The sequence below is a fragment of the Camelus dromedarius genome, chromosome 11, assembly GCF_036321535.1.
Source record: "Camelus dromedarius isolate mCamDro1 chromosome 11, mCamDro1.pat, whole genome shotgun sequence".
Taxonomy (NCBI): Eukaryota; Metazoa; Chordata; class Mammalia; order Artiodactyla; family Camelidae; genus Camelus; species Camelus dromedarius.
The window spans coordinates 20,506,702-20,534,027 of NC_087446.1; the positions used below are offsets into that span (position 1 = coordinate 20,506,702).

At 36.4% G+C, this 27,326-nt stretch overlaps 1 protein-coding gene across 1 annotated transcript in view; it reads left to right on the forward strand.

Annotated features, from left to right (window-relative positions):
• The window catches only part of PTPRQ (protein tyrosine phosphatase receptor type Q), a 186,761-nt gene that overhangs the window by 79,960 nt on the left and 79,475 nt on the right, over positions 1–27,326 (forward strand). Inside the window, exons 27-28 of the mRNA XM_031463085.2 lie at positions 2,346–2,615; positions 23,350–23,673. Of these exons, the coding sequence (XP_031318945.2) occupies positions 2,346–2,615; positions 23,350–23,673 (594 nt within the window). The remainder of the gene's footprint in view (positions 1–2,345; positions 2,616–23,349; positions 23,674–27,326) is intronic.

Here is a 27,326-nt window from a genome sequence, read left to right on the forward strand (position 1 = left end):
TGGAGCCCACTCACTGATAAATTAATTTCTGAATTAATTATCATTTTGCATTAATTAATTAATATATCTGATACTTTTTTTTCCATGGCATGCTTAAGACAGGCTAAATAAATAGTATTTATAATGAATGTAAGTGCATGCTTTGAGTGATGTCCGAGTGTCTGGATTTGAATCCAAGCTCTGTCACTGGTTGTATAACCTTGGCAAAGGCACATGACTACTCTCTAAGCCTCTAAACCTTTAACTGAAGAGAAACGCACATCAGCAGGGTTGAAGGGTTGTGAAAAATATTTTAAAAGATCCATAGAAAGCACTTATTACTGTGTCGGACGTACAAGGACTCAAAAAATGTTAGTTGCCCCTGTTCCCCTATGACAGATGAAGAAGCCGTGATTCAGGCAGATTAGACGACAAGGGCTGAGAAAATTAGTGAAGACCCTGAACTAGAACATCAGCTTCTGACCTCCAGTGAGAAGCGGACACGACTGTAGGAACTGCATGTCGTAAATGAGCGATGCTGTGGGAAAATGCTAACCCCATAAAGAAGATAAATTTATTTACACATAGATTAATAAAAATCAAGGCTAATCTTATAGACAGTGGTCTGTAAAACGATGAATACTTTTCCAGTAAAACTATTTCACAAAATCGTGTGCCAAAATCCAAGGGTTTTGATCAATAACATAACAAACCTTTTTCCTTTGACATGATCTGATTTTTGTTGTTTGGAGGGAGGGAAGGAGGGAGACAGGGGAGGAGGGAGGGAGGCGGAGAGAGCGTTTGTGAGCCAGCGTGCAGTACCTGGGACCGGTATCGGTGCCTACCTGAGTTAGGAAAATTGCCTTTCTCGTTATGTGTGAGAAGAAGGGTGTATAAAGCGACATGAATCATTAGCCCTCACTGTGTTTTAAATTACAGACCAATGCTGATTGTCCTCAGAGCCGGATTTTCTTCTTCAAAATTAAGTTGTTTTTCTTTTGGATTTAATGACGTATTGCTAGCTGAGGCCAGTCTGACATGGTGAGAGAGATGTCAGACTGATAAAAGGTGTGCAGCCTGATTTAAACCAAACCCTGAGCCCTTTTCAAGTACAATAAAACATACGTTACATGAGATAAATCCTATGCCCTGATCGATTGAATAAAAGAAAATTTTCACCTGGTTAATTAAGTGTTTTTAGGTTTACAGAGTCAGTGAAATAGATGTTCACAAAATCCAGGTAAATTTAAGTTTAGTTGAAACTTAAGCAAATTATCAACTATCTCTTGTTAATTTATTTTATAAAAATATTGATATATGTTTTTAAAAATAAAGAAGCAGATAATCAACCATATTTAGCTGCCAGAAACCTGCATCAGCTGAGAAATTGCCTTTTCTTTCATTTTAAATGCTGCACACCCCTAAGTACTCTCCTTTAGTTCTGATACTTTTATCATCAGAATCAAGGAAGAAGGGTTTGTAAAGTGAGAAATTTAGGCCAGGAGAGAGAACTTTAGCAAGCCAAAGAGTACTTGAGTATTCTTTGAATAACTGTGCTTTGTATAATGACAAGTTGTTTCTTTTCACTGTTAGTTGATTGACTACATGCTAATTTTCCTTCTAGCATCCTCTTTTTACTGTAACAAGGAAAGCTGTGCTGACATTAGGGGACATTAGATAACCAGACATTGCTGTGGGAAGTAATCACTATCTCCAACCTGCAGTCACTTTGGCAGACTGGGATATTGTTCTCCAACGAGATCAAGTTAATTCAGCGAAGTTCTAGGAAAGACTGGGATTGAATTAAAAACTGGGGCTGATTTAGATCTTCTTTCCAGTGATTTTTGAAAAAGATACTGAAGGATCAGGTCTTCCGCTTCTTCCAAAGAAGTTATCCAAAACCCCTGATTCAGTTCCATATTTCCTAGTCCTGTTAGGCCCGGATGTGCCACATCAGCTAGGCACCTACATCTATGTTTTGCGTTAGAAAGTTCCATAATAAAGTATTGCTAGAACTGCTCCTTTCATTTAAGAGAGAAAGAGGGCAGGCTTCAACCATTGCCTGAGTTTGAGGCTACACAGTTGTATCTGAGGGTTTGAGGAGGTGATTGCTGCTTGGGTCTAGGAGAATATTCAGTGACGGGTTCAGTAGCGTAAAGATTAACATGGCAGCATAGAAAATGGGCCCACTGCCATTGGATTCAGCCCATGTCAAGAACGTTTTGAGCACACAGTGAAAGCTTGATATGTTAAATTTTTTTCTGCTTCTGTCTGAAGCATGATTTTATCTAGCAGTCATATGATGAAATCATTTATCTGCTACATGTGTATACATTTTAACTTTGGGCACTTGCTTCTCTCTTAAGTTCCAGATGTTGTACAGAACGTACAGTGTATGGCAACAAGCTGGCAGTCAGCTCTGGTGAAGTGGGACCCGCCTAAAAAGCCAAATGGAATCATTACGCATTATACAGTAACAGTTGAGGGGAATGCGACGGAAGTCTCTTCCCAAGATCACGGATACACTTGCATGAAACTTATTGCCAATACCTCCTATGCCTTTAAAATAAGAGCTGCCACCTCAGCTGGCGAAGGTGACGAAAGTACATGCAACATCAGCACGCTACCTGAAACAGGTAACTAAGCTGAAACAGGTAATTGACCTGAAAGAGAGAACTAACCTGAAACACGTAACTAATCCCGGACTGTGTTATATGTTTGTCAGTATCATTTGTAGTCTTTATAACACATTTATCTAAAACTATGCAAGAAATAGTAAAAACAAACAAACAAACAAAACATACTTTTTAGCTCCACATCTACCTGAGGACCAGCTGTGTAGTATATGGAATCATCTCCACGACATTGGGAGACTGGAAAGAGGAAAAAGAGAAAAATCTGCTTTATTGTGTTTTCACAAGTATCTATTTCTTATTATCGAAACACCAAACTTACTGAATTATACCTTATCATAATTTAAAATAGGCAATGAACATGTAAACTTCTGGCACTCTCTCTTTTTAAATTGATTTTATCGCATTCCAGATGCTTCCCTGAATTCTGTAGTCACACTGGCAGACTCACTCTATGTCCTTTCCTTTTATAATAGCCTTTATATTTTATATTATTGGAGTAAAAATATCCAGGTCACTAAGCTCTAGTCTACAAAGACGAAAACTCTCACTCCTCCTAACGTTGACCTGTCCTATGTCGTAATCTCCTTCCTCTTCTACCTTCTCTAAAACTGCACCTGCTCCTATAAATGAAAACTTCAGTCCGTCCTGATAACACCACTTCCCTGAAGGCCCTTCCCACAATGGGGATGGTGGGTACTGGCATAATTGTTGACCTCTGGCACATCTAGATTCCTTATCATGGAAACATCTTTTAACCCTTTGCTCCATTTGAAATCAACATCACTCAATTTTAGTCCACTTTTCTATCTTTGAGGCTATCAACCAGAGAACTTCAAGACGTGGTGTACCTTCTCTCTGATTGCAGCATCCATATCGGCGTACTTTTTATCCTTTCGATGCAGCATTTCTTCAGACTTCAGTGTTTTCTCTGTTCATCTGGAATGGATACATTTCAACAACACCTATCTCTTGCTCCTTAGATCTCAAACCATGTCATTGTGACCATCTAGAAAATTACCAACTCTGAGCAGATCCCACTGTTTGTTTTCACTAGAGGCTGGCTGATGACTAGTGCTGGAGAAGATAGAGATGGTTCTACCTCGTTCAGTTATAAATTCTCTTATCGCTAACTCTCCCAGCTGCTCCATCTTCTATACATCCCTTCCTTACACTTTTACCAATCTTCCATAGGAAAATTCTGCTCTCATTTTGAATATGGTCTACCCCCACTGTCATCCATAGACGAGGCTATTATTGATTTTACTAATAACATCAAAGATAATTGATCTACCCTCCTTCAAAATTTATGTCTCCAAATATCCCCTCTCAGGGATGTCACTGCCATACTCTTCAGGAATCTAGCTGCTCATTTTTGTTTCAATCTCATATATCCCCTAGAATATTACTCTTAATAATTCAGTATACTTTCTATTGCATTTTATCTTCTTTCTCTCACTCTTTCTCCTGCAAGGTTTTGGGGACACACACACACACACACACACACACAGTTAGAAAATTTCAACTGGGAACCTGGTTGGTGTATCAACCCTAAATGTATTTAAAATGGCGTTTCTGTTACATAGATTCTCCTTCTCTTCCTTACTTTTCTATGCTTGTTCTTTATAATCGGTTGGAGACCAAGCCACATATTTTTATGTGATACCTTCTCCCGTCTCTTCTACATTTAATCAGACCTTCAATTCAGTCCCTGCCACGGCTGTGCAGTTTGCTCCTCCTTTAATGTGACTGCCCCCATTTTATATCAGACTTGTTGCTTCCTGTAATAGTACCCGAAAGCGGCCTTATCACCCATTCCCATCCTGCCTACCCATCCGTCCCATCTCCCCACCTCTTACTTGGATTGAATTGGCCCTAACGTACAATTTAGAGCATATATGTGTTGGCAGGTGAAGTTTATTGTCTGAAAAGTAAGAATATGACATGCAGATTTAGGTATCCGAAGCATAGAAGTGATAATAAAGGCTCTGTGTATAGGAGATGGCCCAGAATATTCCAAATGTTTTACTTATTCTCATTGTGTACATATTACAACCCAGAATTCATCACCAATTAGAATCTGACTTTATAGCTTTTCATTCTTACATTCCCCCACTCCATCTCTTCACATAGCTGATACCTCTAGCCAGACTTCATTTATTCACACATCAGTTTCACCTATTAAACATCTGCTATGGGGGCTAATAATGGATTTAATTCTCTTCTTTAAACATAAACAATACTTTTTCCCCATCTGATGGCTTTGCTTCGTGTGGCTATATTGTCCTTCTCCCTTTCTATGTCACACAAAATTGTATTCATTCTTAAAAGCCCAGCTTAAATGTGTGTGTGTGTCTGTGTGTTTGTGTCTTCGTGTCTTCAGTGGCATGCTAAGCATTAAAACTACCGATTTCTGGACTTCACCCTAGACTTGCTGAATCATAGCCTAAAGAGGTGAAGCCCAAGAACCTGTACTTTTGGGCGTCTCTGCAGGTGATGTGACACTCTGTGATTGGGGAGGTACTGGACAAGATTCCCAGGCATTTTGATGGTAGGTGATATGTAGCAGTGAGGACAGGCAAACAGTGTCACACGGGTCCTGAAAAGAGAAACAGGTGTTTCCCCGGTGGGTGGGCAGCAGATCATAGCTACACAGAGTCTGAGAGAAGGAAATATGTTCAAATCCAGGCAGGTGGTCTGCATCAGGGTGGTCTAGTACCAGGTAAAATGGTCGTGATCGTTGGATGGGTGCTAAACCTTAGAGAGCTGGGAACAAAAGACAGGGCAGTAATTCTGAGATAAGTGAGAGGATCAGGACTCAGAAAACAAGGCAGACTCATTCATAATGAGTCCACTTGTACTCAGGGTGACTGCAGAGTCACGGGCATGAAGCAGAAGTTCAGTTAGTAGAACTGAGACACATAATCAAAGTAGTGATATGTACTTGATATAGAACCACCTGAACTTGAGGTACAGGTTGTGGGGGAAAAAATCCTTTAATTAAGGATTTGAATTAGATCTTAACTCAGGATTAAAAGACCACATGAGTGAAGGTTGAAGGGATTCTAAATCAATGAATTAGGCAGATTTAGACGTATTTCAGTATGTATTGTGTACTCCCTCACTGCTAAAGACAAATGTTTCTCAAAGTTTGGACTTCTGACTCCCTGCATGAGAATATACATCCCTGAGGTCCTGCTCCAGACCGAAGGAATCAGGACTTGGAAAATACGACTCACAAATCTTCACTTAAAGAAAATATGTGGGTGAGACAGTACTGACTTTTGAGAACCACTCTATTCCACTGTAAACTCTCTGTTTGTGGGGACTGTGTCTTATTTATTTTCTTGTGCTCACAGTTCCTAGCGGAGAGGCTTGGGCATTCTAGGCACTGAAATTTTTGTAGAAGAGAGAAATGATTTGTTGTCTCATGAAATTCGTAATTTTTCATAAGGGTTTAATTCCACTGCAATATCTTATTTCCACATTTCCCTCAGGCAAAATTTATAGATATTTTCTCTAGGCAAATGGAAAAGTTTTCTCAGTTAAGGAGGGTCATCGAAGAAAACATGAGTATTAATTGCTGCTTCAGAACTACTGAAATAATTTCCTTCTCTTTAAAATTAGCTTGCAGGTCTAGTAGGTAATTATATTTATGGTTACAGTATTTATTAGGTAAGTACTTTGCTTTTATCTGGGTTCACGTGAATTGTCTGTTGATGAGATATGAGTAAGACCTGGAAATTCACTGTTAAGAATGGAAGCAGTTTTATAGCTGTTGCAAACTTCTAATTTATGGTGGTCTAAGATAAGTCACAGTGTAAAGTCAGCTCTGAGTCGCTGACTCTGTACTTGTTTTGGACATAAAGTGAAATCAAATTGAGCTCCCTCCCTTACTGCCTGGTGTCTGACCTTAGCACTCCTTTCGGGGATTATTGGATATTTTTCTCAGTGTAAACTTGGTCATATCTGGGCACAGTTAAACATGCATATTGATGATTGAATTTATGAGGAGATTAGTGTTTGGGGTCTCAATTGGTTCTATTGTCACAAATACATTGGAATAGGGCAAATATAGGTAAAGGCCCCCAAACATGGTCATTTTAACGGCATTTTTTGTCCAAATACATTATACCTGCCAGTAAAAATATTATAGAAAGTTCATGTACAGGCAAGACAACTTTTATAATCTCAAATGAGTCCAAAATGCATGTATTTATTCATATTTTCAAATCTTAGTAAATGTGGTGATTTAGTATTGAGTTTGAAAACTTACTCCTTTTTTCTGGAAGATAATTTTACACTTTGGATTTATTTAAAGCTCTTCCAAGTTCTGTCACTTAGAATCAAAAGAGGGAAATACACTGTATGTCTTGGGTGCCCAGCACTTAATTGAGGGAGAGTGAAGAATGCAGTCGTGGTTTTTAGGAGTGTTCTTTTCGGCAGTGATTTCTTTATTAGCTTTTTGTCCCAGAGGAGGTATCAGGCACCTGAAGGAACCCCTGGGAAGTCCACTGAGCTCACAAATATGTTAATGGCTCAGGATTGAATGAGTGTGCTTAATTTCCCTGTTGTTTTTTTCCCCCTTCTGCTGTTGGTTCTTTCAGATATCCCTGTATAGTTTGATAGCATATATGTCAACTCTTAATCCCCTTCTGCAAAGCCACGACCACCATTCCCCTAAGAACTATTAAAGAAATGTATTTGATATGTACTTTATTTGGATCCCTATTTTGTGGGCTTCTCTGCACAGTGCAGAGATTACAGGGCAAGGTGTGATTCTGACTAAATCTGATTTCCATTTACCAACTTCTTAAAAAGTAAAATATTTTTATCATTTATAAGAACTCAGACCATTCTTAAAAGTATCATTTACTAGATTGAATGTGGGTGGTTCAAAGTGTTTCTCAAGGTTGCAAATTAATGTACTGATTCAAAAGTTCTACCTTTTTCCTTTGTCTGCATCCCACTGATGTGGCTCACAAAATATATTTCATACCAACTTAAATATTAAATATAATACTGAGTGACCATCAGATGAGAAGTTTCTTTTATATACCTGTGGTGTGGTGGACATTTAACGAATATATACTATTTAATGCTTAGTATGTCCAGGCTCTGTGTTTGGGGATCAAGACCCAAGTTTGAATCCCAAATGGCCTTAGTGGTCTTGGCTCTGTGCCTCCAAGTAACTTCACTGTTATTATAAAGACATATCTAATCATTATAAAGCAATTAAACACAAACCTACATAAATATGTTAGTCAATTGTGTGGATTGGAGGTGAAATCAAATAGCAGTTCAGGAGAAATGCACTTTATTGAAGGCTGTGTTGAAGAAGTGGAGTATGAATTGGGTGTTGTTCATTGGTAGCTTCAGAATTGCTTTATAGGAGAAGCTTAGACTCAGTAATTAGAAAATATTGCTCTAGTTTGAATTTCATAGTTACACTAATGTTTATTTAGATTATCTGAGCTAGATCAGTAAAATAGCAAGTTTTCAAAATATTCTTTTTTGCTGTTGCTCAGTATGCTAGGAGAAAATGTCAGTTGCACATATCAAAGAACATTCTTCTCTTTATTTGAGCCATCTTAGATGGTGGGGTTGGGATATCTGAAGATTCTGGGTATGCTGAAGCACTCATGGTGAGCCACTCTCTGGCCCCATCACTATTCATGAGCATAGTGAGATTGATGGAGAGGAGTAAATAGGGATTCCAAGATACAGCAAGGGAAACACAGAGTAGAATAAAGGTATGTAATACAAGGGGTCAGGCTGAGATGGAAACCTGACTAGTGTAGGTGTTATAATTGAAAAGAGTATAGGAGGTGAGATGGGATAATCAAAGTAGACCTTACTCTGCTTTGTGTAATTGTAGCGGAAGTTTGAATATAATATCAGGAAAATTGGGAACTATGATAAATTTAGAGTAGGAAGCAATGTAAGTAACTATGAAAATAGTGATTTTTTTTTTTTGGCCATTTTCCTAAAACACTGCAGTAATCTCTTTAGATGGAAAAGGATTTGTTCATTAAAAATTTACTGAATCTCCCAAGTCATAAAGAATAAAATTCACAGTCAGTTTAAAGGCCCATAATAAGGCTTTTTTCAACCCAGCATTCTGTTCCCTAGTAATGTAGGTGTCTCTTCCTTCATCTTTTGACATTTGTCCTCAAATGCCACCTCTTCATAGAGGATCTGACTTACTTATTATTGAACCTCCTCCCAGCTGGAATTTTCTGTCCCTCTTTCCTGCTTTGCTTTTCTCTATTGTGTTATTGTCTGTGGATCTGTCCTCGTTGCAATGCGTGCTCCATGAGAACAGGGATTTTTCTGTATCGCTCACACCTATTTCAGTGGCTAGAAATGTGTCTGGCATAGTGATGCTCAGTAAATATATTATGACAGAATGAATGAATGAATCATTCAGTATACAGGCCTAGGTAGTGATGGACACACCATGAACACTCAATATGCATATTTTAGGTGCCTTAAGTAGAAACTTTCATCCACAAACTTAGCTTTAGACAATCATGTGGTAAAATCTAAGAAAGGCATGTCTTCTGGGGTATTTTTTAATTAAGCTTTTTATTTTGAGATAGTTGTAGATTCACATGCAGATATAAGACATAATAGAAAAATCCTGTGTTCCTTTTATCTAGTTTCTCCCACTGGGAACATTGTATAAAACTATAGTACAATATCACAACCACCATATTTATATCAGTGCATTCATTATAGAGAATATTTCAATGAGAATAATTCCTCATGTAGCCTTTTTGTGGCCACACCCAATTCCTGCCCACCTACCTTGCAACGCCCCTCGCCTTAACCCTCTGACGACCACTAATTTGTTCTCCATTTTCTGTAATGCTGTCATTTCAAGAATGTTTTATAAATTTTTTTTGCACTTACAGGTTCATGTGATTTCCTTTTTTAGCTTGTTAATATGTAGATTACATTGATTGATTTTCTAATAGGAACAAGCATTTGGTCTCTGGAATTCAACCCATTTTTGATCATGATGTACTTCCTTTTATATATTACTGATTGCTATTTGCTCATCATTTGTTAAGGATTTTTGCATCTATATTTGTGAAGGATATTGGTCTGTAGTTTTGTGGATTTTTTTTTTCACTGTCTTTGTCTAGTTTCAGTATTAGGGAATACTAGCTTTAAAATATGAATCTCTTCTAATTCCTGGAAGAGACTGTGTAGAATTGTAGTTAATTCTTCTTTAAGCATTTGGTAGAGTTTTCCATGAAACTCTCTGGGTCTGGAGATCTCTTTTTGGGGAGTTTTAAAACTATTTTTAACACTCTCAGGATGCAAAGTTGGAGCTGAAGTGTGATGTCAAATCAGTTGTAAAATGTGCTACTTCTAAATAATACATCTGTCAAAAAGAAGGTCTTAAGAGAAATAAAGAAATATAGTAAAGTAAAATGTTTTGAAATAAGTTGATACAAAATGAAAATACAATATATCAAATTGTGTGAAACAGTTAAAATCATGAAGGGAGGGAAATTTATAGCACTGAATGCATACACTGGGAAAGAGGAAACAGTTCAGATCGATAATCTAGGCTCCTCCCCTCCACAAGAGTCTAGAAAAAGAAAAGGAAGATACACTGAAGGAAGTGAACTAATAAAAATAAGAGGAGAAATCAATGAAATTGGAAAAAAAAAGTAGGAAAAATCAATTAAACAATGAGATGGTTCTTTGAAAAGATAAAATTGACGAACTTCTAGTGAGCCGAAAAAGAAGGAAGTCACAAATTACTAGTATTTAGGAATAAAAAACCCACTAGAGACACTGCAGACGTCAAAGGGATAATAAATAATACCTACAGTTTTATACCTTAGATGAAATGAACTTTTTCTTTGAAGCACAACTATCACACTCACCTAATATGAAATAGTTAACTCGAACAGCCCTGGAACTATTAAGGATATTAAATTTGTGAGGGTTTCCATTGATACCACTCTGGCAGAGAGAAGGAGGGCACCTCCGTCACTGTCAGGTGTGAGCAGAAATCCAAGTTCCCCACTCGGCCTCTGTTGACGCCCCAGGAGGGGATGCCGGGTGAGCATGAGAAAGGGGGCCGCCCACCAGGCTTCCCCGGGGAAGGCCAGGGGTGCCTCTTCACTGCTCCCCCCATGTTTCCCACTGACCTGGTGGAGGGGTCTTGTTACCCGCGGCAAGGGTGACGGTTCTGGCTCCCTCTTTTGCCCCCTCTGACCTCACTCTATCAGGGGTGGTTGGGATACTTCCTTACCACCTGGTGAAGGCAGAAGACTAGTTTCTTCATTTGTGGTCATGGAAGGGGGTAAGGCCACGGCTTTTTTCCTGTGGCTTTTGGGTAGAGCTGTTACTGTCCAAAAGTTTTCTGTCTTGCTAGGCTACACTATTTTGGGTTTTTTGTTTGTTTGTTTTTGTATTGTTTGTGGTTAGAGGGAGCAGGTTTTTACCGAGGCTTTTTTGGTCTGGCAGTTGAAGATCACTGGCTTCTGGAATAAATGAGGCAAAAAGAAAACTCACTACTGCGTGATCCCTTGGATCCCAAGACCTCAGTTGCATTGCCTTCTCTCCCTTTGAAAGCTTTCTTATGTCTGTTTTATGTTTAATGTCCGCGGTTTTACTTGTACTTAGTGAAAGGAATTGGGAGAATACATCTACTCCATTTTCTTCAAAGCCTGACGTTTGTTTGCAGGGGTGTTAATATCATGTGTGGTACCCTTTTTAACCATATATTCAAGACTAAGTTATTTAATATATATGAAGTACTCTGCTAGGAACTTCTGGGAAGACTATGATGAAACAAAATTATTTTTCTTGTGCTTTTAAAATTTAGAATTATATAACTTTAGATCTTCATTGGATTTCTGAGATAACCTCATTGAGTCATTTCAACCTCATTTAGTCATTTCATTTTGCAAACATGGGAAATGAAGCCCAGAGGTTTAGTGTCTACTGAGTGTGCTTTAATAATTAGCAGGACACTTACTAGCCCAGAACTCTTTCAACTATATTATCATACTTCCCTTCCCCTAGAAATTCAATAGCTCATTTGCATTTAGTGGAATTAAAATATTTTTCTTCTATTATTTCACAGTATCTAAATAGCTACATTGCAGAGTGGGGAAATTGAGGTCCATCATGAATTTCATTAATTTGTGCAGGGATTTTTATGCTGTAAGCATGTATATACTTTTGTCCAAATATGGTTTTAAAATTTGGGAAAACTACATTTCTGTTATCAACTATGTGCTTACCCTATAATACTAAAAATACTATGAGTTAATGTGATAAGATCTGTAAAATACTGAAGGTATTCTGAGAAATTTTATAGTTTCTAGACACGTATCACATTTTTTATCCTGGATCAGTTCCAAAGTGTAATGTTTGCTACTATGAAATTGTCTTAGATATCAAATTCTAAATTATAAATTTAAAAGTCCTTTTAAATGCAGTTCCCTCTGTAAAAAATGAATTTGAGTTACTCTGCATAATTCTCCTGACCTCATTGATGCTCTAATACCTTTCATTAAGTGGACTCCTAGCACCCACTCTTTTCTTCAGTCCAGCTCCAGCCAAAGCCAGCTGTTCTTCAAGCAGCATTTTTATTAACTTATTTAGGAACTGGGGCATATCTTATTACCCTATTTTCCATTCCTGTCCTATGCAGCTGTAGCTGATACTTTTCATAACAGCCTTTACATATCAACCTCCCCTCTCCATCTCACCTCATTTTTTCCCTTATTCTCTTTTACTTCCCTTTTTAAGTAAATTATGCAAGTGTGTGAGCATGCAAAACCCCTTCTTTTTTCTTTCTCTCTGGTAACCATATTACTTGAAAGCTTCAGGAATGTACTTGTGGTTCCTATAAGATTATAAACTTCAGGGAAAAACATTAATGGTGTAGAAACTCTGAAATGTGGAATAAACGAGTTTTAATGATAGTGAAATTTCATTAACAATATTACATTAATTTAGACAATTAAAAAAAATCAATGCAGTATAAATATAAAGAAAAGGTTTTAAACAAATAGGTTGCACAAATTATTGTAAACCCCAACATAGTGGATTTCAAATATTACAAGTTTCATGGTGTAGAAGAGAACAGCTTATGGGAGGAAGCCATCATATACATATAAGACGTGAATAAATAGCAGCCACTACATGATGAATGCTTTCAAAATTCAGGTTAAGTAACATTTCTTAGTATATGAGTGCTATCGCTGTCGTTTAAATATCACCACCTATTATTCACTGCATCCTTGAATTACTCACTGGTTCTGTGCCTTGATACCTTATTATGAAGAATTACTACTTTAAAAGCATTTGCAGTGTTAGAAAGGTAATACATATTATTCCATATGGATCACAATAATGAAATCTTTACCAATTAAAGGGTGTGTTAAAAAAAAAAATCACTAGCCCAATTTTCCGACATTTGTTACTGATTAAATTAGCCTACTTTAGGTAGGACTTTTTAAAAGTGAAGATTTTGCTTCCAGCTTTGAAGGATTTTTTTCCCCTAGATATAAAATTCTGTGTAGATAGTCCCACCATCCAATATTTTTCTCTTTAAAGATGTCATTTTTTTGTCTTCTAGTACTCATTATTTCTGAGATGTCAACTGCCATTTATATCATTAGCTCTTGTGTATGAAATACTTTTTTTTTTTGACACTTTCAAGATTTTTTTCTTTACCTTTACATTTAAGCAGCTTGACAATAACATGGCTAGTGTGGTTTTTGTTGCATTTATTTTGCTGTGGGTTCATTTAGCTTTTTGTATTGGTAAATTAGTATCTTTCCAAAATTTGAGAAATTTTTGGCCATTATTTTTTGAAGTTTTTTTCCTGCCCTTTTCTATTCTTCTGAGATTCTAATTACATACCTCTTAAGTGGTTGAGATTTTATTGAATTTTTTCACTTCTTTCCCTTTGTTCTGTAGTTCTCAGTTCTACTGATGTGACATAATATTCATTGATTGTATTCTGCCATCTTTATCTGGTATTAAACAAATCCAATGAACTGTTCATGTCAGATATTATACTTTTAAATTCTGTAATTTCCCTTTAGTTCTGTTTCTTTATTTCCATTTCTCTGCAGAAATTCCCCCATTTGCTTTCTAATTATGACTGTGTTTTCCATTATGTCAAATGAAATATTTATGATAACTTCCTTAAATTAGTTTTCTGCTAATTCCTACACCTGAGTTACCCTGTGATTTCTTTGTATTGAACGCTTTTCCTTCTGACTACAAGTCATATTTTCCTGTCAGCAATTTTCCTGCCTGCCTAGTAATTTTTAAACTTATATTGGACATTGTTGGTAATGTTTTTCAGAAACTCTGAATTTTGAAAAAAAGAAAAAAAAAGAAACTCTGAATTTTGTTATCTTCTTTTGACGGGTGTTGGCTTTTATTCTAACAGGCCATTAAATTACTGAATGATAGTTTTGTGAATGTGTGGCTTTGGATTCAGCCTTATTTGTAGAAGTACAAAACCTTAGCCCTGTGACATAGAGCAAAGTAAATGTATGGCCCTTCTGGGATTTTAAATTTAAGCCTGCTGTTTACCAATTCCTTAATTTGGTGGGATTCAGACTCCAAATTTTGTCTCCCCTGCATTGGGAAGCAACTAAAATTTCTACTAAGTTTTTTATCTGTTGCTTTCCACTTTGATTCTTGGTATGTCCCTCATACTTTCACAATTAAGAGATTAGCCAAGGATTTCTAGGGAGTTTTGACCCAGAATTTGGGTCTAACCCCTTTATGGCTCTCTCCCTTTTCAGCTGCTTTGGCAATTCTACATCCGGTTCCCTGACACCCTCCCTCCCCCACAGAGGTCATGGTTGTTACCTGCAGAAGGATTAGTGTGACACAAGCTATTCTGGTATCATCAGAACATATGCCCCAAACTTACTAGGTTTGAGTAATGGAATATTTTTATATAAATTTTTGATTACTTCTGCAAAATTATTTTTTGCATGATTTTGACAATTCTCATCACATTGAGCAGTTTTCTGTATAATAGCCTTACTGAACATTTTGTGGTAAGTACATAGAGGAGGAGTTTACAATTGTAGTAATATACTATTTATATATTTAATATATTAATTAAACAGTGTTTTTGTTCTTAAAAATGTTTGGGCAATCAGGAATTTTTATATTGGCTACATTATTTCACAGAGTCTGCAGTCTCACTCTGTCCTTTGATCTTGTCTCCTCTGTTGTTTCTCCTTACACCTCTCCTTTTATTCTCTTTCTCTCTCTTTCATGGAATCACTGACAAATCTAAATTCTTCTGTCTATAGAGATTTTCCCCAGACTTTAGATCCAGGACTCCTATTTTAATCATCAAGGTTTTCTATATACCCACAGTCTTAGAAAAGAATGGTTTAAGTAGTGTTTGATTACAATCGGCATTGCTGACGCTTGTTCATCAGTCAACATTAGTGATGGCATTGGTGACATGTCTTCTTGAAGTCCGTGTATTCATCCATGCATCCATGTGTCCCTCCACTAGTTTGTTCACTTACTCATTTATTTGTTAAACAAATATTTCTTAAGTATCAACGGATGCCTGAAATGACTGGCTTACATGAGTTTTTTATGATCTCTTTTTCCTATTCTAATCTACCCTCAATTAACTATTGACTTGATAGGCAATTTTTTTCATCATCTGCTGTTCTGATACTGTAAATTCTACCCCCCTTAAATGTTTATTTACTCTCATGGTTTCAAAGCTTATATGCAAATTTATAAAGCTTATATATACACATATTTATCCCAAATTGTTTTTTCTGACCTCTTCTTATTCTAACCTAAGCGTCTTTTCCCAAGGCATCACTCTTTATTCATGCTAATATGAAACTAGCATTTTCTTTAGTCACATCCATCCTCAAGCAAATCACCACTAACCAGTATATCTTTTTCATATTTTCATCAGTCAGTGGTTCAGTTTAGTCTCCAGGTATTAGAGTGATCTGAATAGACAGTTAACTCTGCTATATAATTACTCCCCTAAGAACTGCTTCTGATAAACTCTTTCAAATCAAGGTTGTCATTTTTGATAGATATTCTCATGAGATGACTTGCTACGTAGAGCTGTCAAACTAATGAGTCTATAAAACAAATCAACTCACTTTGCCTCCAAATAAAACATGTATAATCCATCTTCCTTGTTGTGTTCTCCAAAAAAGATGACTTTTTCTCCAGAAGTTTTACTGAGATATTTTATAAAAAAGTTATTTGTCAATAATATTTGATTTAAATATTAATACTATTATAGCTGTGGTCCATAGAATTATTTTGGGTCCCCAGTTGTCTGCTGTATATGCACTGTGGCAGACGCTTAAAATTTCTTTTCAGAAGCTTTAGTTCTGCTTATAGATATTGTCTCAGTTCTCTTTCATGCAAATAGAATATTTTAAGATGATTTAATTTGGCATATTAATAATTTCTCAGCTTTGTAGTATCACCTAAAATCATGTTTTATGTAGTATATTTTGGTAAATTTTGTTTCAGCTACTCCAAAATCTGTCTCTAGATTAAGCCGGATTGCCAGAGAGAAGTACACCTGAACTGAATAATTAGGAGCTTAAGAAATAGGTTTACAAAAGTGTGTTTGATAATTATGCCTCCTCCCTATACTGAGAGACATTCTAGAAACAGCCAAGTTAGACATACTTAGTATTTACAACGTAAGGCCATTGTTGTGTACTGTTTATGTGGTTTGGGGGAGAGAAATACATCTTTGATCTCAGTACCAGAGCTTATTGAATTTTTCTTGTTCATCTAATTTGTCTTTATTTTCACAGAGAGTTACAGTCTTGTTTTTTTTCCTTTTCATTATTTGCTGTCATATCAGAGTCACATCATAGCCTACTTCTAGGAAGTGTCCTTGCCATCTGTTAACCTAACTCCTGAGTTTGTTCCATTTATTTGACTCCCATTTCATCTCTGCCCAATAAGTCATCACATTTTGCCAATATTATCTGCCTATTCTTTTAGCTCGATTCCTAATCATCCTTTGTTATCATTGTACTCCCCATTGTACTGCATGTATACAACCTCTAACCAGTTTCTATCAAAATTACCTTTTCCTAATAACTGTACGGAGGCTCAGGATTTTCTTACCAATTAATCTCAGTCAGTAGTTCTCTAAGTTATGCAGGAGTGATCTAAATTCATCTCTCACACTTTCAGTGCCTTTCAAGGACACCACACTTGATGCCCTCCCCTTTTTTTCTTATTACTTCCTTAGACTCTTTTCTCCCATCTGCTGTGCTTCCCAGTCCTTGACAAACATTTTGTTACCACATATATCTCTCTCCTCGTATTAATCTACTTAGACATTACTGCTCCCACACCTCTACTGATCATCAGTTGTTCCCTCAGATTATACCTCCCAGATCTTCTTCCACTGGACCTTTCCTTTTGGCATCACCTCTTTACGGTAGTTTCTGTTAGCTAAATTACTTTCCATAGAGGCAAGAAAAAGGGCATATATCCTAATACTTATAACTTGCCCACACCACTCAGTAGGAATGTCCAGTAAATGATGCTGATGAAATTCAAGTTAGTGCAAAATTCATGTCTGCTTTGCCGAAATTTTCTTTGCACCTACTTTTCATGAATTTCTATGTTTATATTGATCCATATTACACTAGTGTTAGTAAACTGTACTTTTATTTTTGTAGGTTCAGGTCATATATTTGTACCTTGGTTTTTTGTCATTTATTAAAAGTAAGTAGAGACAAAAATATTCTTAGTAAACGAAATAGATTGTGTTGGTATTTTTTTTGTAGGTTGTATAAATATAATTTATAAATATAGATTTTCAGACGTCTATTTTGCTTAAAAGAGAGTATATCTGTGCTTGAAGATAAATATATATATAGTCATGAATAAAGAATTAAGGAAACTTAGTCTTTCATGTTAGTATACTTAACCAGGTCAGTGAGAAGTTAATACAGACTATATCATCAGATTCCTATCATGAAAGGTTGGCAGCTTCTAATAATTGATATTCAGAAGTTTAGGGAATAATTATATTTTATACACATTTCCATCTTCTAAGTGGAATCTAGTAAATAATCACTAAAAACTGACATGCATTTAAACCTGTAACAAATTTTACTCATATAGGTCTGCAGACTTTCAGTTCAACCATTATGAAAGTATTTCACTGATAAGAATAATTTATGAATAAAAATGTAATGTACAGAATACCTTGGCAGTGAATGTTGATTGCTTCATCACAGTTCAGTCATGTTTAGAAAATCTAAGCAAGCTGCATGATTATTCCAGGAAGCATGGAATGATGTGTTCAAATTAGTACCATCTGTGGACAGAAAAAGTTTGAGGTTTTTAGTCATTCTTAAAGAATGGAAATCTGATTCTCCATGCTAAAATGGGTGTAATCCTTTTTCTATCTGTAATTCAATAGGGCAGTTGCCTTGAAATAGTCTAGTTCAACACACAGTTCATCAAAAGAGAAGATACTGGATATTAGTGAGGGTTACTGCTAGTCACTTATGAGTGCCTCTGAAGTAGCCTTGTTTAAAAAAAAGTCTGCGAGCTATACTATGTATTTGGCCTCAGATTAGACTTATTTCTGAGTCTAATCCAAACACATGTGAGTGCAGAATGTGGACAAAATTTTGTACCACATGAAAACCAAAGGACTTTTTCGTGAACCGTGATTTATTTACATAGTCAACACTTACTGCGTGCCCATGTGTACTGGACTCTGGGTGTCTGAACAAAGTCCATCACTGTGCCTGTCACATGGGAGGCAACTGCAATTATTGTCACTTTCCTTTTAGTCAGGTTAAAAATAATTCTTGTATGGATCTTGTTAAGTTAAAACACTATCTTATGTGTCAAGTTAAAGCACAATCCTGTTTAGACCTTTTCTTCTCTGCAACGCTGATTTGGAGAATGCTGGAGTCTGTGGACAATATCCATCTGCTGGAAATTTTTATTGTGCAACAAACGTTGCCATTAAAGTCTTCTTTCTGCAAATCTGAACGTTGGAGGGGGAAAACGTTGATCACAGAGTCACAGGCATCCAGTCATCACTCCTGCTGAAAGACAGGGAAAGGGTAGCCTCCCCTGCTTTCTCCAGTTCGTTGGATAGCTAAAGCATCCTTTGTTCTTCCCACCTCTGTTTGCTTAGTAGACCCCAGGGGAAGGACACTGAAACATGGAAGGGGTAGTTGGTGAAGGACTGGAAAGAAAGGGAGATGTCTGGATCATCATCCCCGGCTCTCTTGGGGAAAGAGCCATCTGTGGTTTTAATTCAAATGAAAAGTCAATATAAAACTGACCAAGATTCCCAGTGTACTTCGGATATAACTAAAAATCTTGAATCCAGTCTAGAAGGCTCAGCATTATCTGATTCTGGCCGACATCTCCGACTGTCTGTCTGCATATTCATCTCCGTGAGGATGTAGCAGCCTCTTCATGTGTTTCCAATGTACCACTTTCTCTTCTCCTCAGAGTCTTTACACATGCTGATGTTTTTCACCCAGGGAAGCTACATCTGAGCTGTCGGGTCTCTGATTAAATTACAACCCATCAGGATAGCCTTTCATGACCATCTATCTAAATCAAGTCTCTTGTTATACCATTCCATTCATTTGTTGATACTTTGAAAAAATATTTATTAAATGCTTGTTTTGTTCCAGAAATTGATCTAGACCTTCAGAGGCACAATCTAACATGTAGTTTGGCATTTATATATGTATATAATGTGCATAATGTATAAAAATACATTTTAGAGTAATTGCTCAATTTTTTTCATTGATATGAATTCAAAACAAAACCTTTCTAGATCTTTGGTATAAATGTTGGAGTTAAGTGGGGATGAAAATGGGATTAGGCCTATTTGAGGTGGGTTATCAGTGTAGAACTAGGATTTATCAGAAGACAGATAGCTGTTCAAAATAACGAAGGCTGTGCAAACTAATAAAGCTGTCTGGGAATCTATTTTAAAATAAAGCCTCTCAAGATTTTAAGGTTTCCTTTGCTCTAAAAAATTAAGCACAGGCTAGATAAGTAGAGATTGGTCATTTGGTCGAGGGAAGTTGAATTCATTTTCTGATTTTTTTTTTGTCACAAACTTAGTGGCTTAAAGCAACTCAATTCGTGCTGTGCAGTTCTGTGGGTTAGAGATGGGCCGGCTGTGCCTGGATTCTCTCCTCAGTCTCACAAGATTTCACAAGGTCAAATCAAGATGTTGATCAGCTGTATTCTCAGGTGGAGTGCAGGTCCTCTTACCTGCTCACGTGGTGTGGCAGAACTCAGTTTCTTACAGTTGCCGGACTGAGATCCCCATTTCCTGGCTGGCTTTTAGCCAAGGGCTGCCCTTAGCTCCTTAGAGATGTCCCGAATTCTTTATCACGTGGCCCTGTCCTTCTTCCAAGCCAGCAATGGAGACAATTTTGTCCTTTGAATCTGACCTCTTTCCTAGAATACCTTACTTCCTCTTGTAACTAGCCAAAGAAAGCTCTCCACTTCTAAAGGACGCATGTTATAGAATCAGGTCCACTGGTTACTCTTTTTCCATCTTAAAGTAAATTGATTTGGATTCTTAATTACAGCTGCAAAATTTTTTCCCATCATCACTTACATTAATGTTTGGTTGAAAGGCTGGAAGCGGTTGTAGGTACCAGGGTTCCTGGGGGATGTCTGCCTCCATAAAGGTCAGCCATAAGAAGACAAGTTGACCAAGAGCATCTCTGAGCAGCCTTCAAATTCTGATTCCGTGATCTTCTGATTCGTTTGCCTGTTCTATGGATTCAACCACCAAATAGATCTAAAAATTTACTTACTTCCTATTGCTACCATCTTATGTCTTCTTTGGTGAACTAATCAAATAGTCTATGAATTTGTCCCTTTTCCTGTTGTGCAGTCATCAGACTGGACCTGATAAAATGTACTTCTGAACATCTCATTCTGACATCTTGATAGCTTTCCGTCACCTGACAGGCTATGTAAAAGTCCCTCTGACATAGTCTATCCCTAGACTATTTCTCTTTGTTATTGCCAAGATGAACCATAAGCTGTAGTCAAACTTGACTAGATCACATTACCCCCTCTTCGAGAATCTCTACCTTCACAATAAGTGCAATCTCATCTCACATGCAACGTTTTCTCTTAAAACTTCTCCTGAACCCCTCAAATCAGTCATATTTCTCTGCTTTGTATTAGGATATTTTGAAAATGGGTCTTATCTCCAAGTGGTCTGAATTCAAACTTAGTGGCTGAAGGATTTCAATAAATCATAGAAATTCTACTTCTTAGCCAGTTCTAAAACGTCTTCCTCTATAAAAGTAAATTTTACATTTTCCTTAAAAAATAACTTTTTTCTCTAATTTCTCTTTTAAATAACTAAAGATAGAAGAGGGAGTTTGTTGTAAGTAGTGTATCAAGTGTTGTGCTCATAAAGCTACTTTTTTAAAGATTAGTGTTTGATGAAATACAGTAAGATTTGATGATAAACATTAGTATTTGAAAACAGAGTAATTGAATCTGATCATATGGCTTTAAGTAACTTACTAGTAGTTTTCTGGTGCATTAGACTCTCTCTTCTCTTCCAGATTTAGGCAAATATAAAAGCAGTCAGTTGATAATTCAATAAAAATTTAAGAGGAAATCCAAAATTTTAACTCAAGTCCAGACCTCTCTATAGAACTCCAGACTCATGCATCCATCTATTATTTGATAACTCCTTCTGGGTATCTGACAGGCATTTGAAAGTTAACATGCTCAAAGTAGATTCTTGATCTTATTCCCCAAAGCTCCTTCCACAGTCATTCTCTTCTTGGTTAATAGTGACTTCAGTCTTTCTGTTTGCTCAATCCAAAGGCCTTAGAGCTTCCCCCTACTCCTCTCTTTCTCTAACGCCCCACATGTCACACATCAGCAAGTCCTCCTTCAAATTATATTCCGAATCTGAATACTTCCTTTCATTTCTGCTGCTGCAGCCCTGGTCCAGGCCATCACTGATCTTGTGTTGACACTGCAGTGGCCTATTAATTACTCTCCCTGTTTTTACCCTTCTCTCCCTTGTCTATTCTCAACACGGTAGCAAGAGTGACTCTGTGCAAACAAAGGTTACAGCCTGTAACTCCTTTACTCAAGTGAAAGTCATAACAATGTTCTTACACTGTCATACACAATCCAGTCTTCAGTGTTCCTTCTCATACCTCCAATTCCTACAGGCTACAGTGGCCTTTTTTTTTTTTTTTTTAAATTCTTCAAATGTTCCAGGCATGGTTCCAACACAGGGCCTTTAATCATGCATCTCCCTCTGCTGGGAATGTTCTTCCTCCAAATATTCATGGTTAGTTCCCCCCTTTTCATCAGGAACTTCATGTCTCTTAATCAGTGAGGCTTTCTCTCTGACTACTCAATTTAAAATTTCAATATCCTTGGAACTCTTCCTTTCTTCTCTTCCATTTTTTTTCCCATAGCACTAGTCATCATCCAAAATACTGTATATAATAGTTGTTTATACTTGTGTATAAACCTCCTGATTATAAATTACCAAAGAGTAGGGACTTCTGTCTGTTTTATTCATTGTATTCCCAGCACTTCCAGTAGTACTTGGCATAAATTAGATGCTCATTAGATACTTACTGAATGTTGAATTAATATGATAGGTACAGGCATCATTTATTTATTAATTTTATTATTTTTAATGTGATTGGCAACGTACAGTTTTTTATCAGTTGTGTTATTTGTGTACAAGTCGTTGTTATAATTCTTTCTGTCTCAGCCTTCTGAGCAAAGGCTCTTGGACATATACAGGGACAGGCGTAGTTGACAAAGCTGCCTTATCACCTAATTCATTGTTCTTTTATATTTCTAACCATAGCATGCTTATATTATTTGTCTGATAAATGGCTGTTTCTTGAAAACATAAGCCTATGTATCTTAATTTCCTAATACCAGGCTCAGAGCCTAACGCAGGGTATGCATATAGGAAACCAGTGGTTAATATGAAATCTAATAAGTGACTCCAAGTAGGACCATGTGACTGTAGGTGACTTACAGATACTTTATTGTGTGTGTTAATACCAGTTTGCTTAATGATGCTCTGGAAAGAATTTTACTAAATTTGAATATATGCAAGATAAAAATTAACTAATTATATCAGTTTATTTAATGATCTTATCTATTTATTTTATAATCAACATTTACTATATATAAGATGTACTTGTGTCTATCGAGACATTTAAATATAAGAATGTCTTTGTTGGGAACTGAATATTAAAAACTCAGACCATACCTAGGAAATACATAGGATTATATGAATATGTAGCTCTCCTTTGTACCATTGCTTATATGGGGAACTAAAGTAAGCTTTTTTTTCATGTCGTGCCAAAACTATTTTTTTTTATTTTTTAAAAAAATTTTATTGAAGTGTAGTTGATTTACAGTGTTAGTTTCAGGTTTGTAAACAACTTGTGAGTGAATTTGGGAGCAAAATTAGGAATGAAAAAAAATCACAATTGTTTTGTCCTGTAACCCTTTGAAACATTGGTCTCTGAAGCATCACCTCAAGCTTCTGTTCATTAAATGCTCCAAGGGCAGTTGAAATAAGAGATCACCACTATGTGCACAGTAAAGAAATATTTGTAAATCCTTTTTCTTCCTTTGTTTACACAATGTTTGGTAATTACAGTTGTTTTTCATTTTTCCCTTTACTTTTTAGTTCCCAGTGTTCCCACAAATATTGCTTTTTCCAACATTCAGTCAACTAGTGCAACACTGACATGGATGAGACCTGACAGTATCTTTGGCTACTTCCAAAATTACAAGATTACCACTCAACTTCGGGCTCAAAAATGCGGAGAATGGGAATCAGAAGAATGTGTTGAATATCAAAAAATTCAGTACCTCTATGAAGCTGACCTAACTGAAGAGACCATATACGGGTTGAAGAAATATAGATGGTATAGATTCCAAGTGGCCGCCAGCACCAACGCCGGCTATGGCAATGCTTCAAGTTGGATATCTACCCAAACCCTGCCTGGCCGTAAGTAACATCCTGTATATGTATATATACTTCTGCATTCAAGAAAATGCTCTTTAAATGTGTTTTTTACATAGAAATCATTCAAAGTATAGGTAAAGATTGCTCTTATAACTTTAGTTTTATATTTTAAAACTAACTGGTTATCCTACTTGCTTAAACATCATTAACCATAATAACATATTTGTTTTTTAACTGAATTGAATCCCAGTGGGAAATTCAATTTCTGTCTATTATTAGGGCTTTTCTCTAACTCCCAGAGTTGTGCCAAGGTGCTAGAGTCTTTGACTCCAACAAAGCATTATGGTCCTCTCCTGTGGTCTCTCACTAGGCTACACTGATTGCCATCAAGTATCCTTTTCTCTGTGCCTACATTTTCCCTCCTATCCAGAAGCTATGCTGCTTTTAAGCCAGCTTTACAACCTTTTCAGTGACTTTAGGCTTTTACACACACACACACACACACACACACACACACACACACACACACACACACACACACACACACACACACACACACACACACACACACACACACACACACACACACACACACACCGTTTCTGTGATAAATGTAGGCTGCTGTAGACCTTTACAAATAGTGAGATAAACTGATCTAGAGGCTTTATTTTCTAGGTCACTAAATGTGTCTCTTGTTACTATTCCCCAGAGTACCTGGCATAATGTTTCTGTAGTAAATGTTAAATGAAGGCTTGTTAATGCAATTCCACATTTGAGATGGAATCTAGACAACTTAGCCTTCTTCCCAGTTGTCTGTCTCCTCTGTGGTGTTTGGACTTCTGGTTTCTGTAAGATCTGCCCTTCTGATTTTTCTCTTAACCTCCTTGATAGCTCTTTATCAGTCTCCTTGGCATGTTTTCTCTCTCTCTCTCTTTAAATCTAAGTATTGGAGTGTTGAGAAATCTGTAGTTAGCCCTTTTCTTTATCAACACACAACACCTAGACCTTACCCTAAGTGACCTTATCCTGTCCTATGGCTTTAAAGTCTACCTATATAGTCATTATTCTCCAGTATCTACTTCCAGTTCCAGTGCTCCCTAGAGCCCATTCAGTATATTTACTGGAGCAACTGATACCATTGGGCAGATGTGTCAAATATATCTCTCAAAATGAATGTGGTATAAGCACTAAACCTTTTCATCCTCCAATCTTTCTTCCCTCATTAAGGTCCACCATCACTCATCTGACTGCAGAAAGTGAAAATCCAGGCAGCATTCTTTTCCTCCTCCACTCTGCTGATGATTTGTTTCAACCATGCTGTCTAAACACATCCCTCCACTTGCATTGCTGTCGTATTAGTCCTGTTCTTCATTATTGCTACCACTGCATTAACCTGACATCCTTAGCTTTCAAGCTGATCTCTTTAAACCCAAATCAGATGATGTCACTTCCTTGTTTAAAGCCTTTCAACGAATTTCCAGTTACTCTAACTGTATAAATTATGAAAATGAGTTGATCACTCTTCTTTTAGTCTCAGGAATGAAGAGAATATTGTTCTAATGATAAATATTTGAGTTTCATAAAATTACAGTTAAAAAGTTTTATTATGTTAAGCCACGGAGATATAATCTGAGATTGCATTTGATATGAAAAACAAAAAGACACTACATATATTAGTGTAAGACAGAATATATGGTGAACTGACATGTAAGAATAAGAGAAAGAGAAATTACAGCCATAAAAAAGAATAAAATAATACCATTTGCAGCAACATGGATGGACCTGGAGATTGTCATTCTAAGTGAAGTAAGCCAGAAAGAGAAAGAAAAATACCATATGAGATCACATATATGTGGGATCTTTAAAAAAAAAAAAAAAAGGACACAAATGAACTTATTTACAAAACAGAGATAGACTCATAGACATAGAAAACAAACTTATGGTTACCAGGGGAAAGGGTGTGGGGAAGGATAAATTAGGAGTGGGATATTGCAGATTCTAACTACTATATATAAAATAGATAAACAAGGTCCTACTGCATAGCACAGGGAACTATATTCAATACCTTGTAATGACCTATAATAAAAGAATATAAAAAGGAATATATATGTATAAATGAATCATCATGCTCTACACCAGAAATTAACACAACGTTGTAAATTGACTATGCTTCAATTAAAAAAAAAAGAGAGAAATTAGAACAGTCAAGCAAGAAAAATTTTAAAGAGCAGTAATGCTTTTAAGAGTAAAAGTCAGTAATGCTTAGATGTTGATGTTTCTGCATACCATAGATGGAAAGTATTACAGATATTTTGCAAACAGAAAGTAATCCGGATGAAGAAAATTAATAAGTTTTTTATTATCATTATTGATTCCAAAACAGTGTTACGTCATTTTGCAATATATAGGCAGATAAAAAATGATGAAAATGAATGATTTCTCGGAATTATAGAAAAGACTAAACAACAGTATAAATTAGTAAAAGTCACTGTTTCAGAATTGTGCATTTTATTCTAATGGCATCAAGTTGTGCCTAAGCACTTAATAACGGAACATTTTATCAAACCCTGGAGCTTCTTTGATAAGTTGATGGCTAGTTTGAGATCATATCATTCAACATTTGAATATTGCAAATAAAAAGACCACTCAGTTGGAATAATACATATTAATAAAATGTTCTAAAATGGCTTTTAGAATAAGAAAATATGTTAAACTCTCTCTGAGCTCATAAAGAAGAGCACTGAAATTGAAGATGCAGGGAGCAAAGTTGGAATGCAAGCTGAGAATTAAATTGGATTGCTTTCTGAATCCGAATCTACTGCTGTATACTACAGTGAAGGAAGGCAAGAATATTCAGCCAACTCAAGCTAACATTTCTTTCTCCCACATACTCTGATCTAGATAACTGAAGCCGAATCCCTTTTCTCCTTAAATTGTCTGTATCATAGCCGTAACTCTCTACTTCATGCTGAGTGTGCGTGGATACAAACATAAGCGCAAAAATTACAAATGGCAGAAATACTTAACTTGAAATAGTAAAGCCTTACAGATTATTTTACTCATCTCTTCTTTTTCTAATTATCCTTTTGCTCAAAAGCAATTTGAGTTGTGTGTGTGGGAGGAATGTAGACTGGAAAGCTGTTAAGTATCTCAGTGGTGCACAATAGGTACTTATAATGCTGAGGAAATGTACAACTTTAAAAGAGTGTGGGTGTGAAATTTGTATGGAATGAAATGGGACTCTCATAATGTGCATCCCCTATAGACCACCAAGACTGGAGGACAGCAAGAAGGGAAAATTCCTGAGGTAACACTTAGGTTGTGAAAACCACAGGATACCATACTCATGAGGAATTTTAACTACCCAAACATCTGTTAGGTTAAAAAAAATTCAACAAAACATGCCTCATCAAAGAAGCTTCCAAGGAATGCAACTTTATGATCTAAAAAGAAGAAAAACCGAATAGAGGGCAAATAACTCATTCACATGTTTAGAAAGAAGACATTGTGGATGAGTTACTGTTTATGCAATTATGTTTCTTAATTCTGAATGATGTGATGCAATTAGAATGTGGTGAATGCTATCATAACAGAGGTAGACATTCCCCTTTCTATAAGGAAGAAATTATATAATGATAAGAAGAGATGTTAGCCATAGATAAATAGGAAAATATAATTCATGACTAATTTATGAT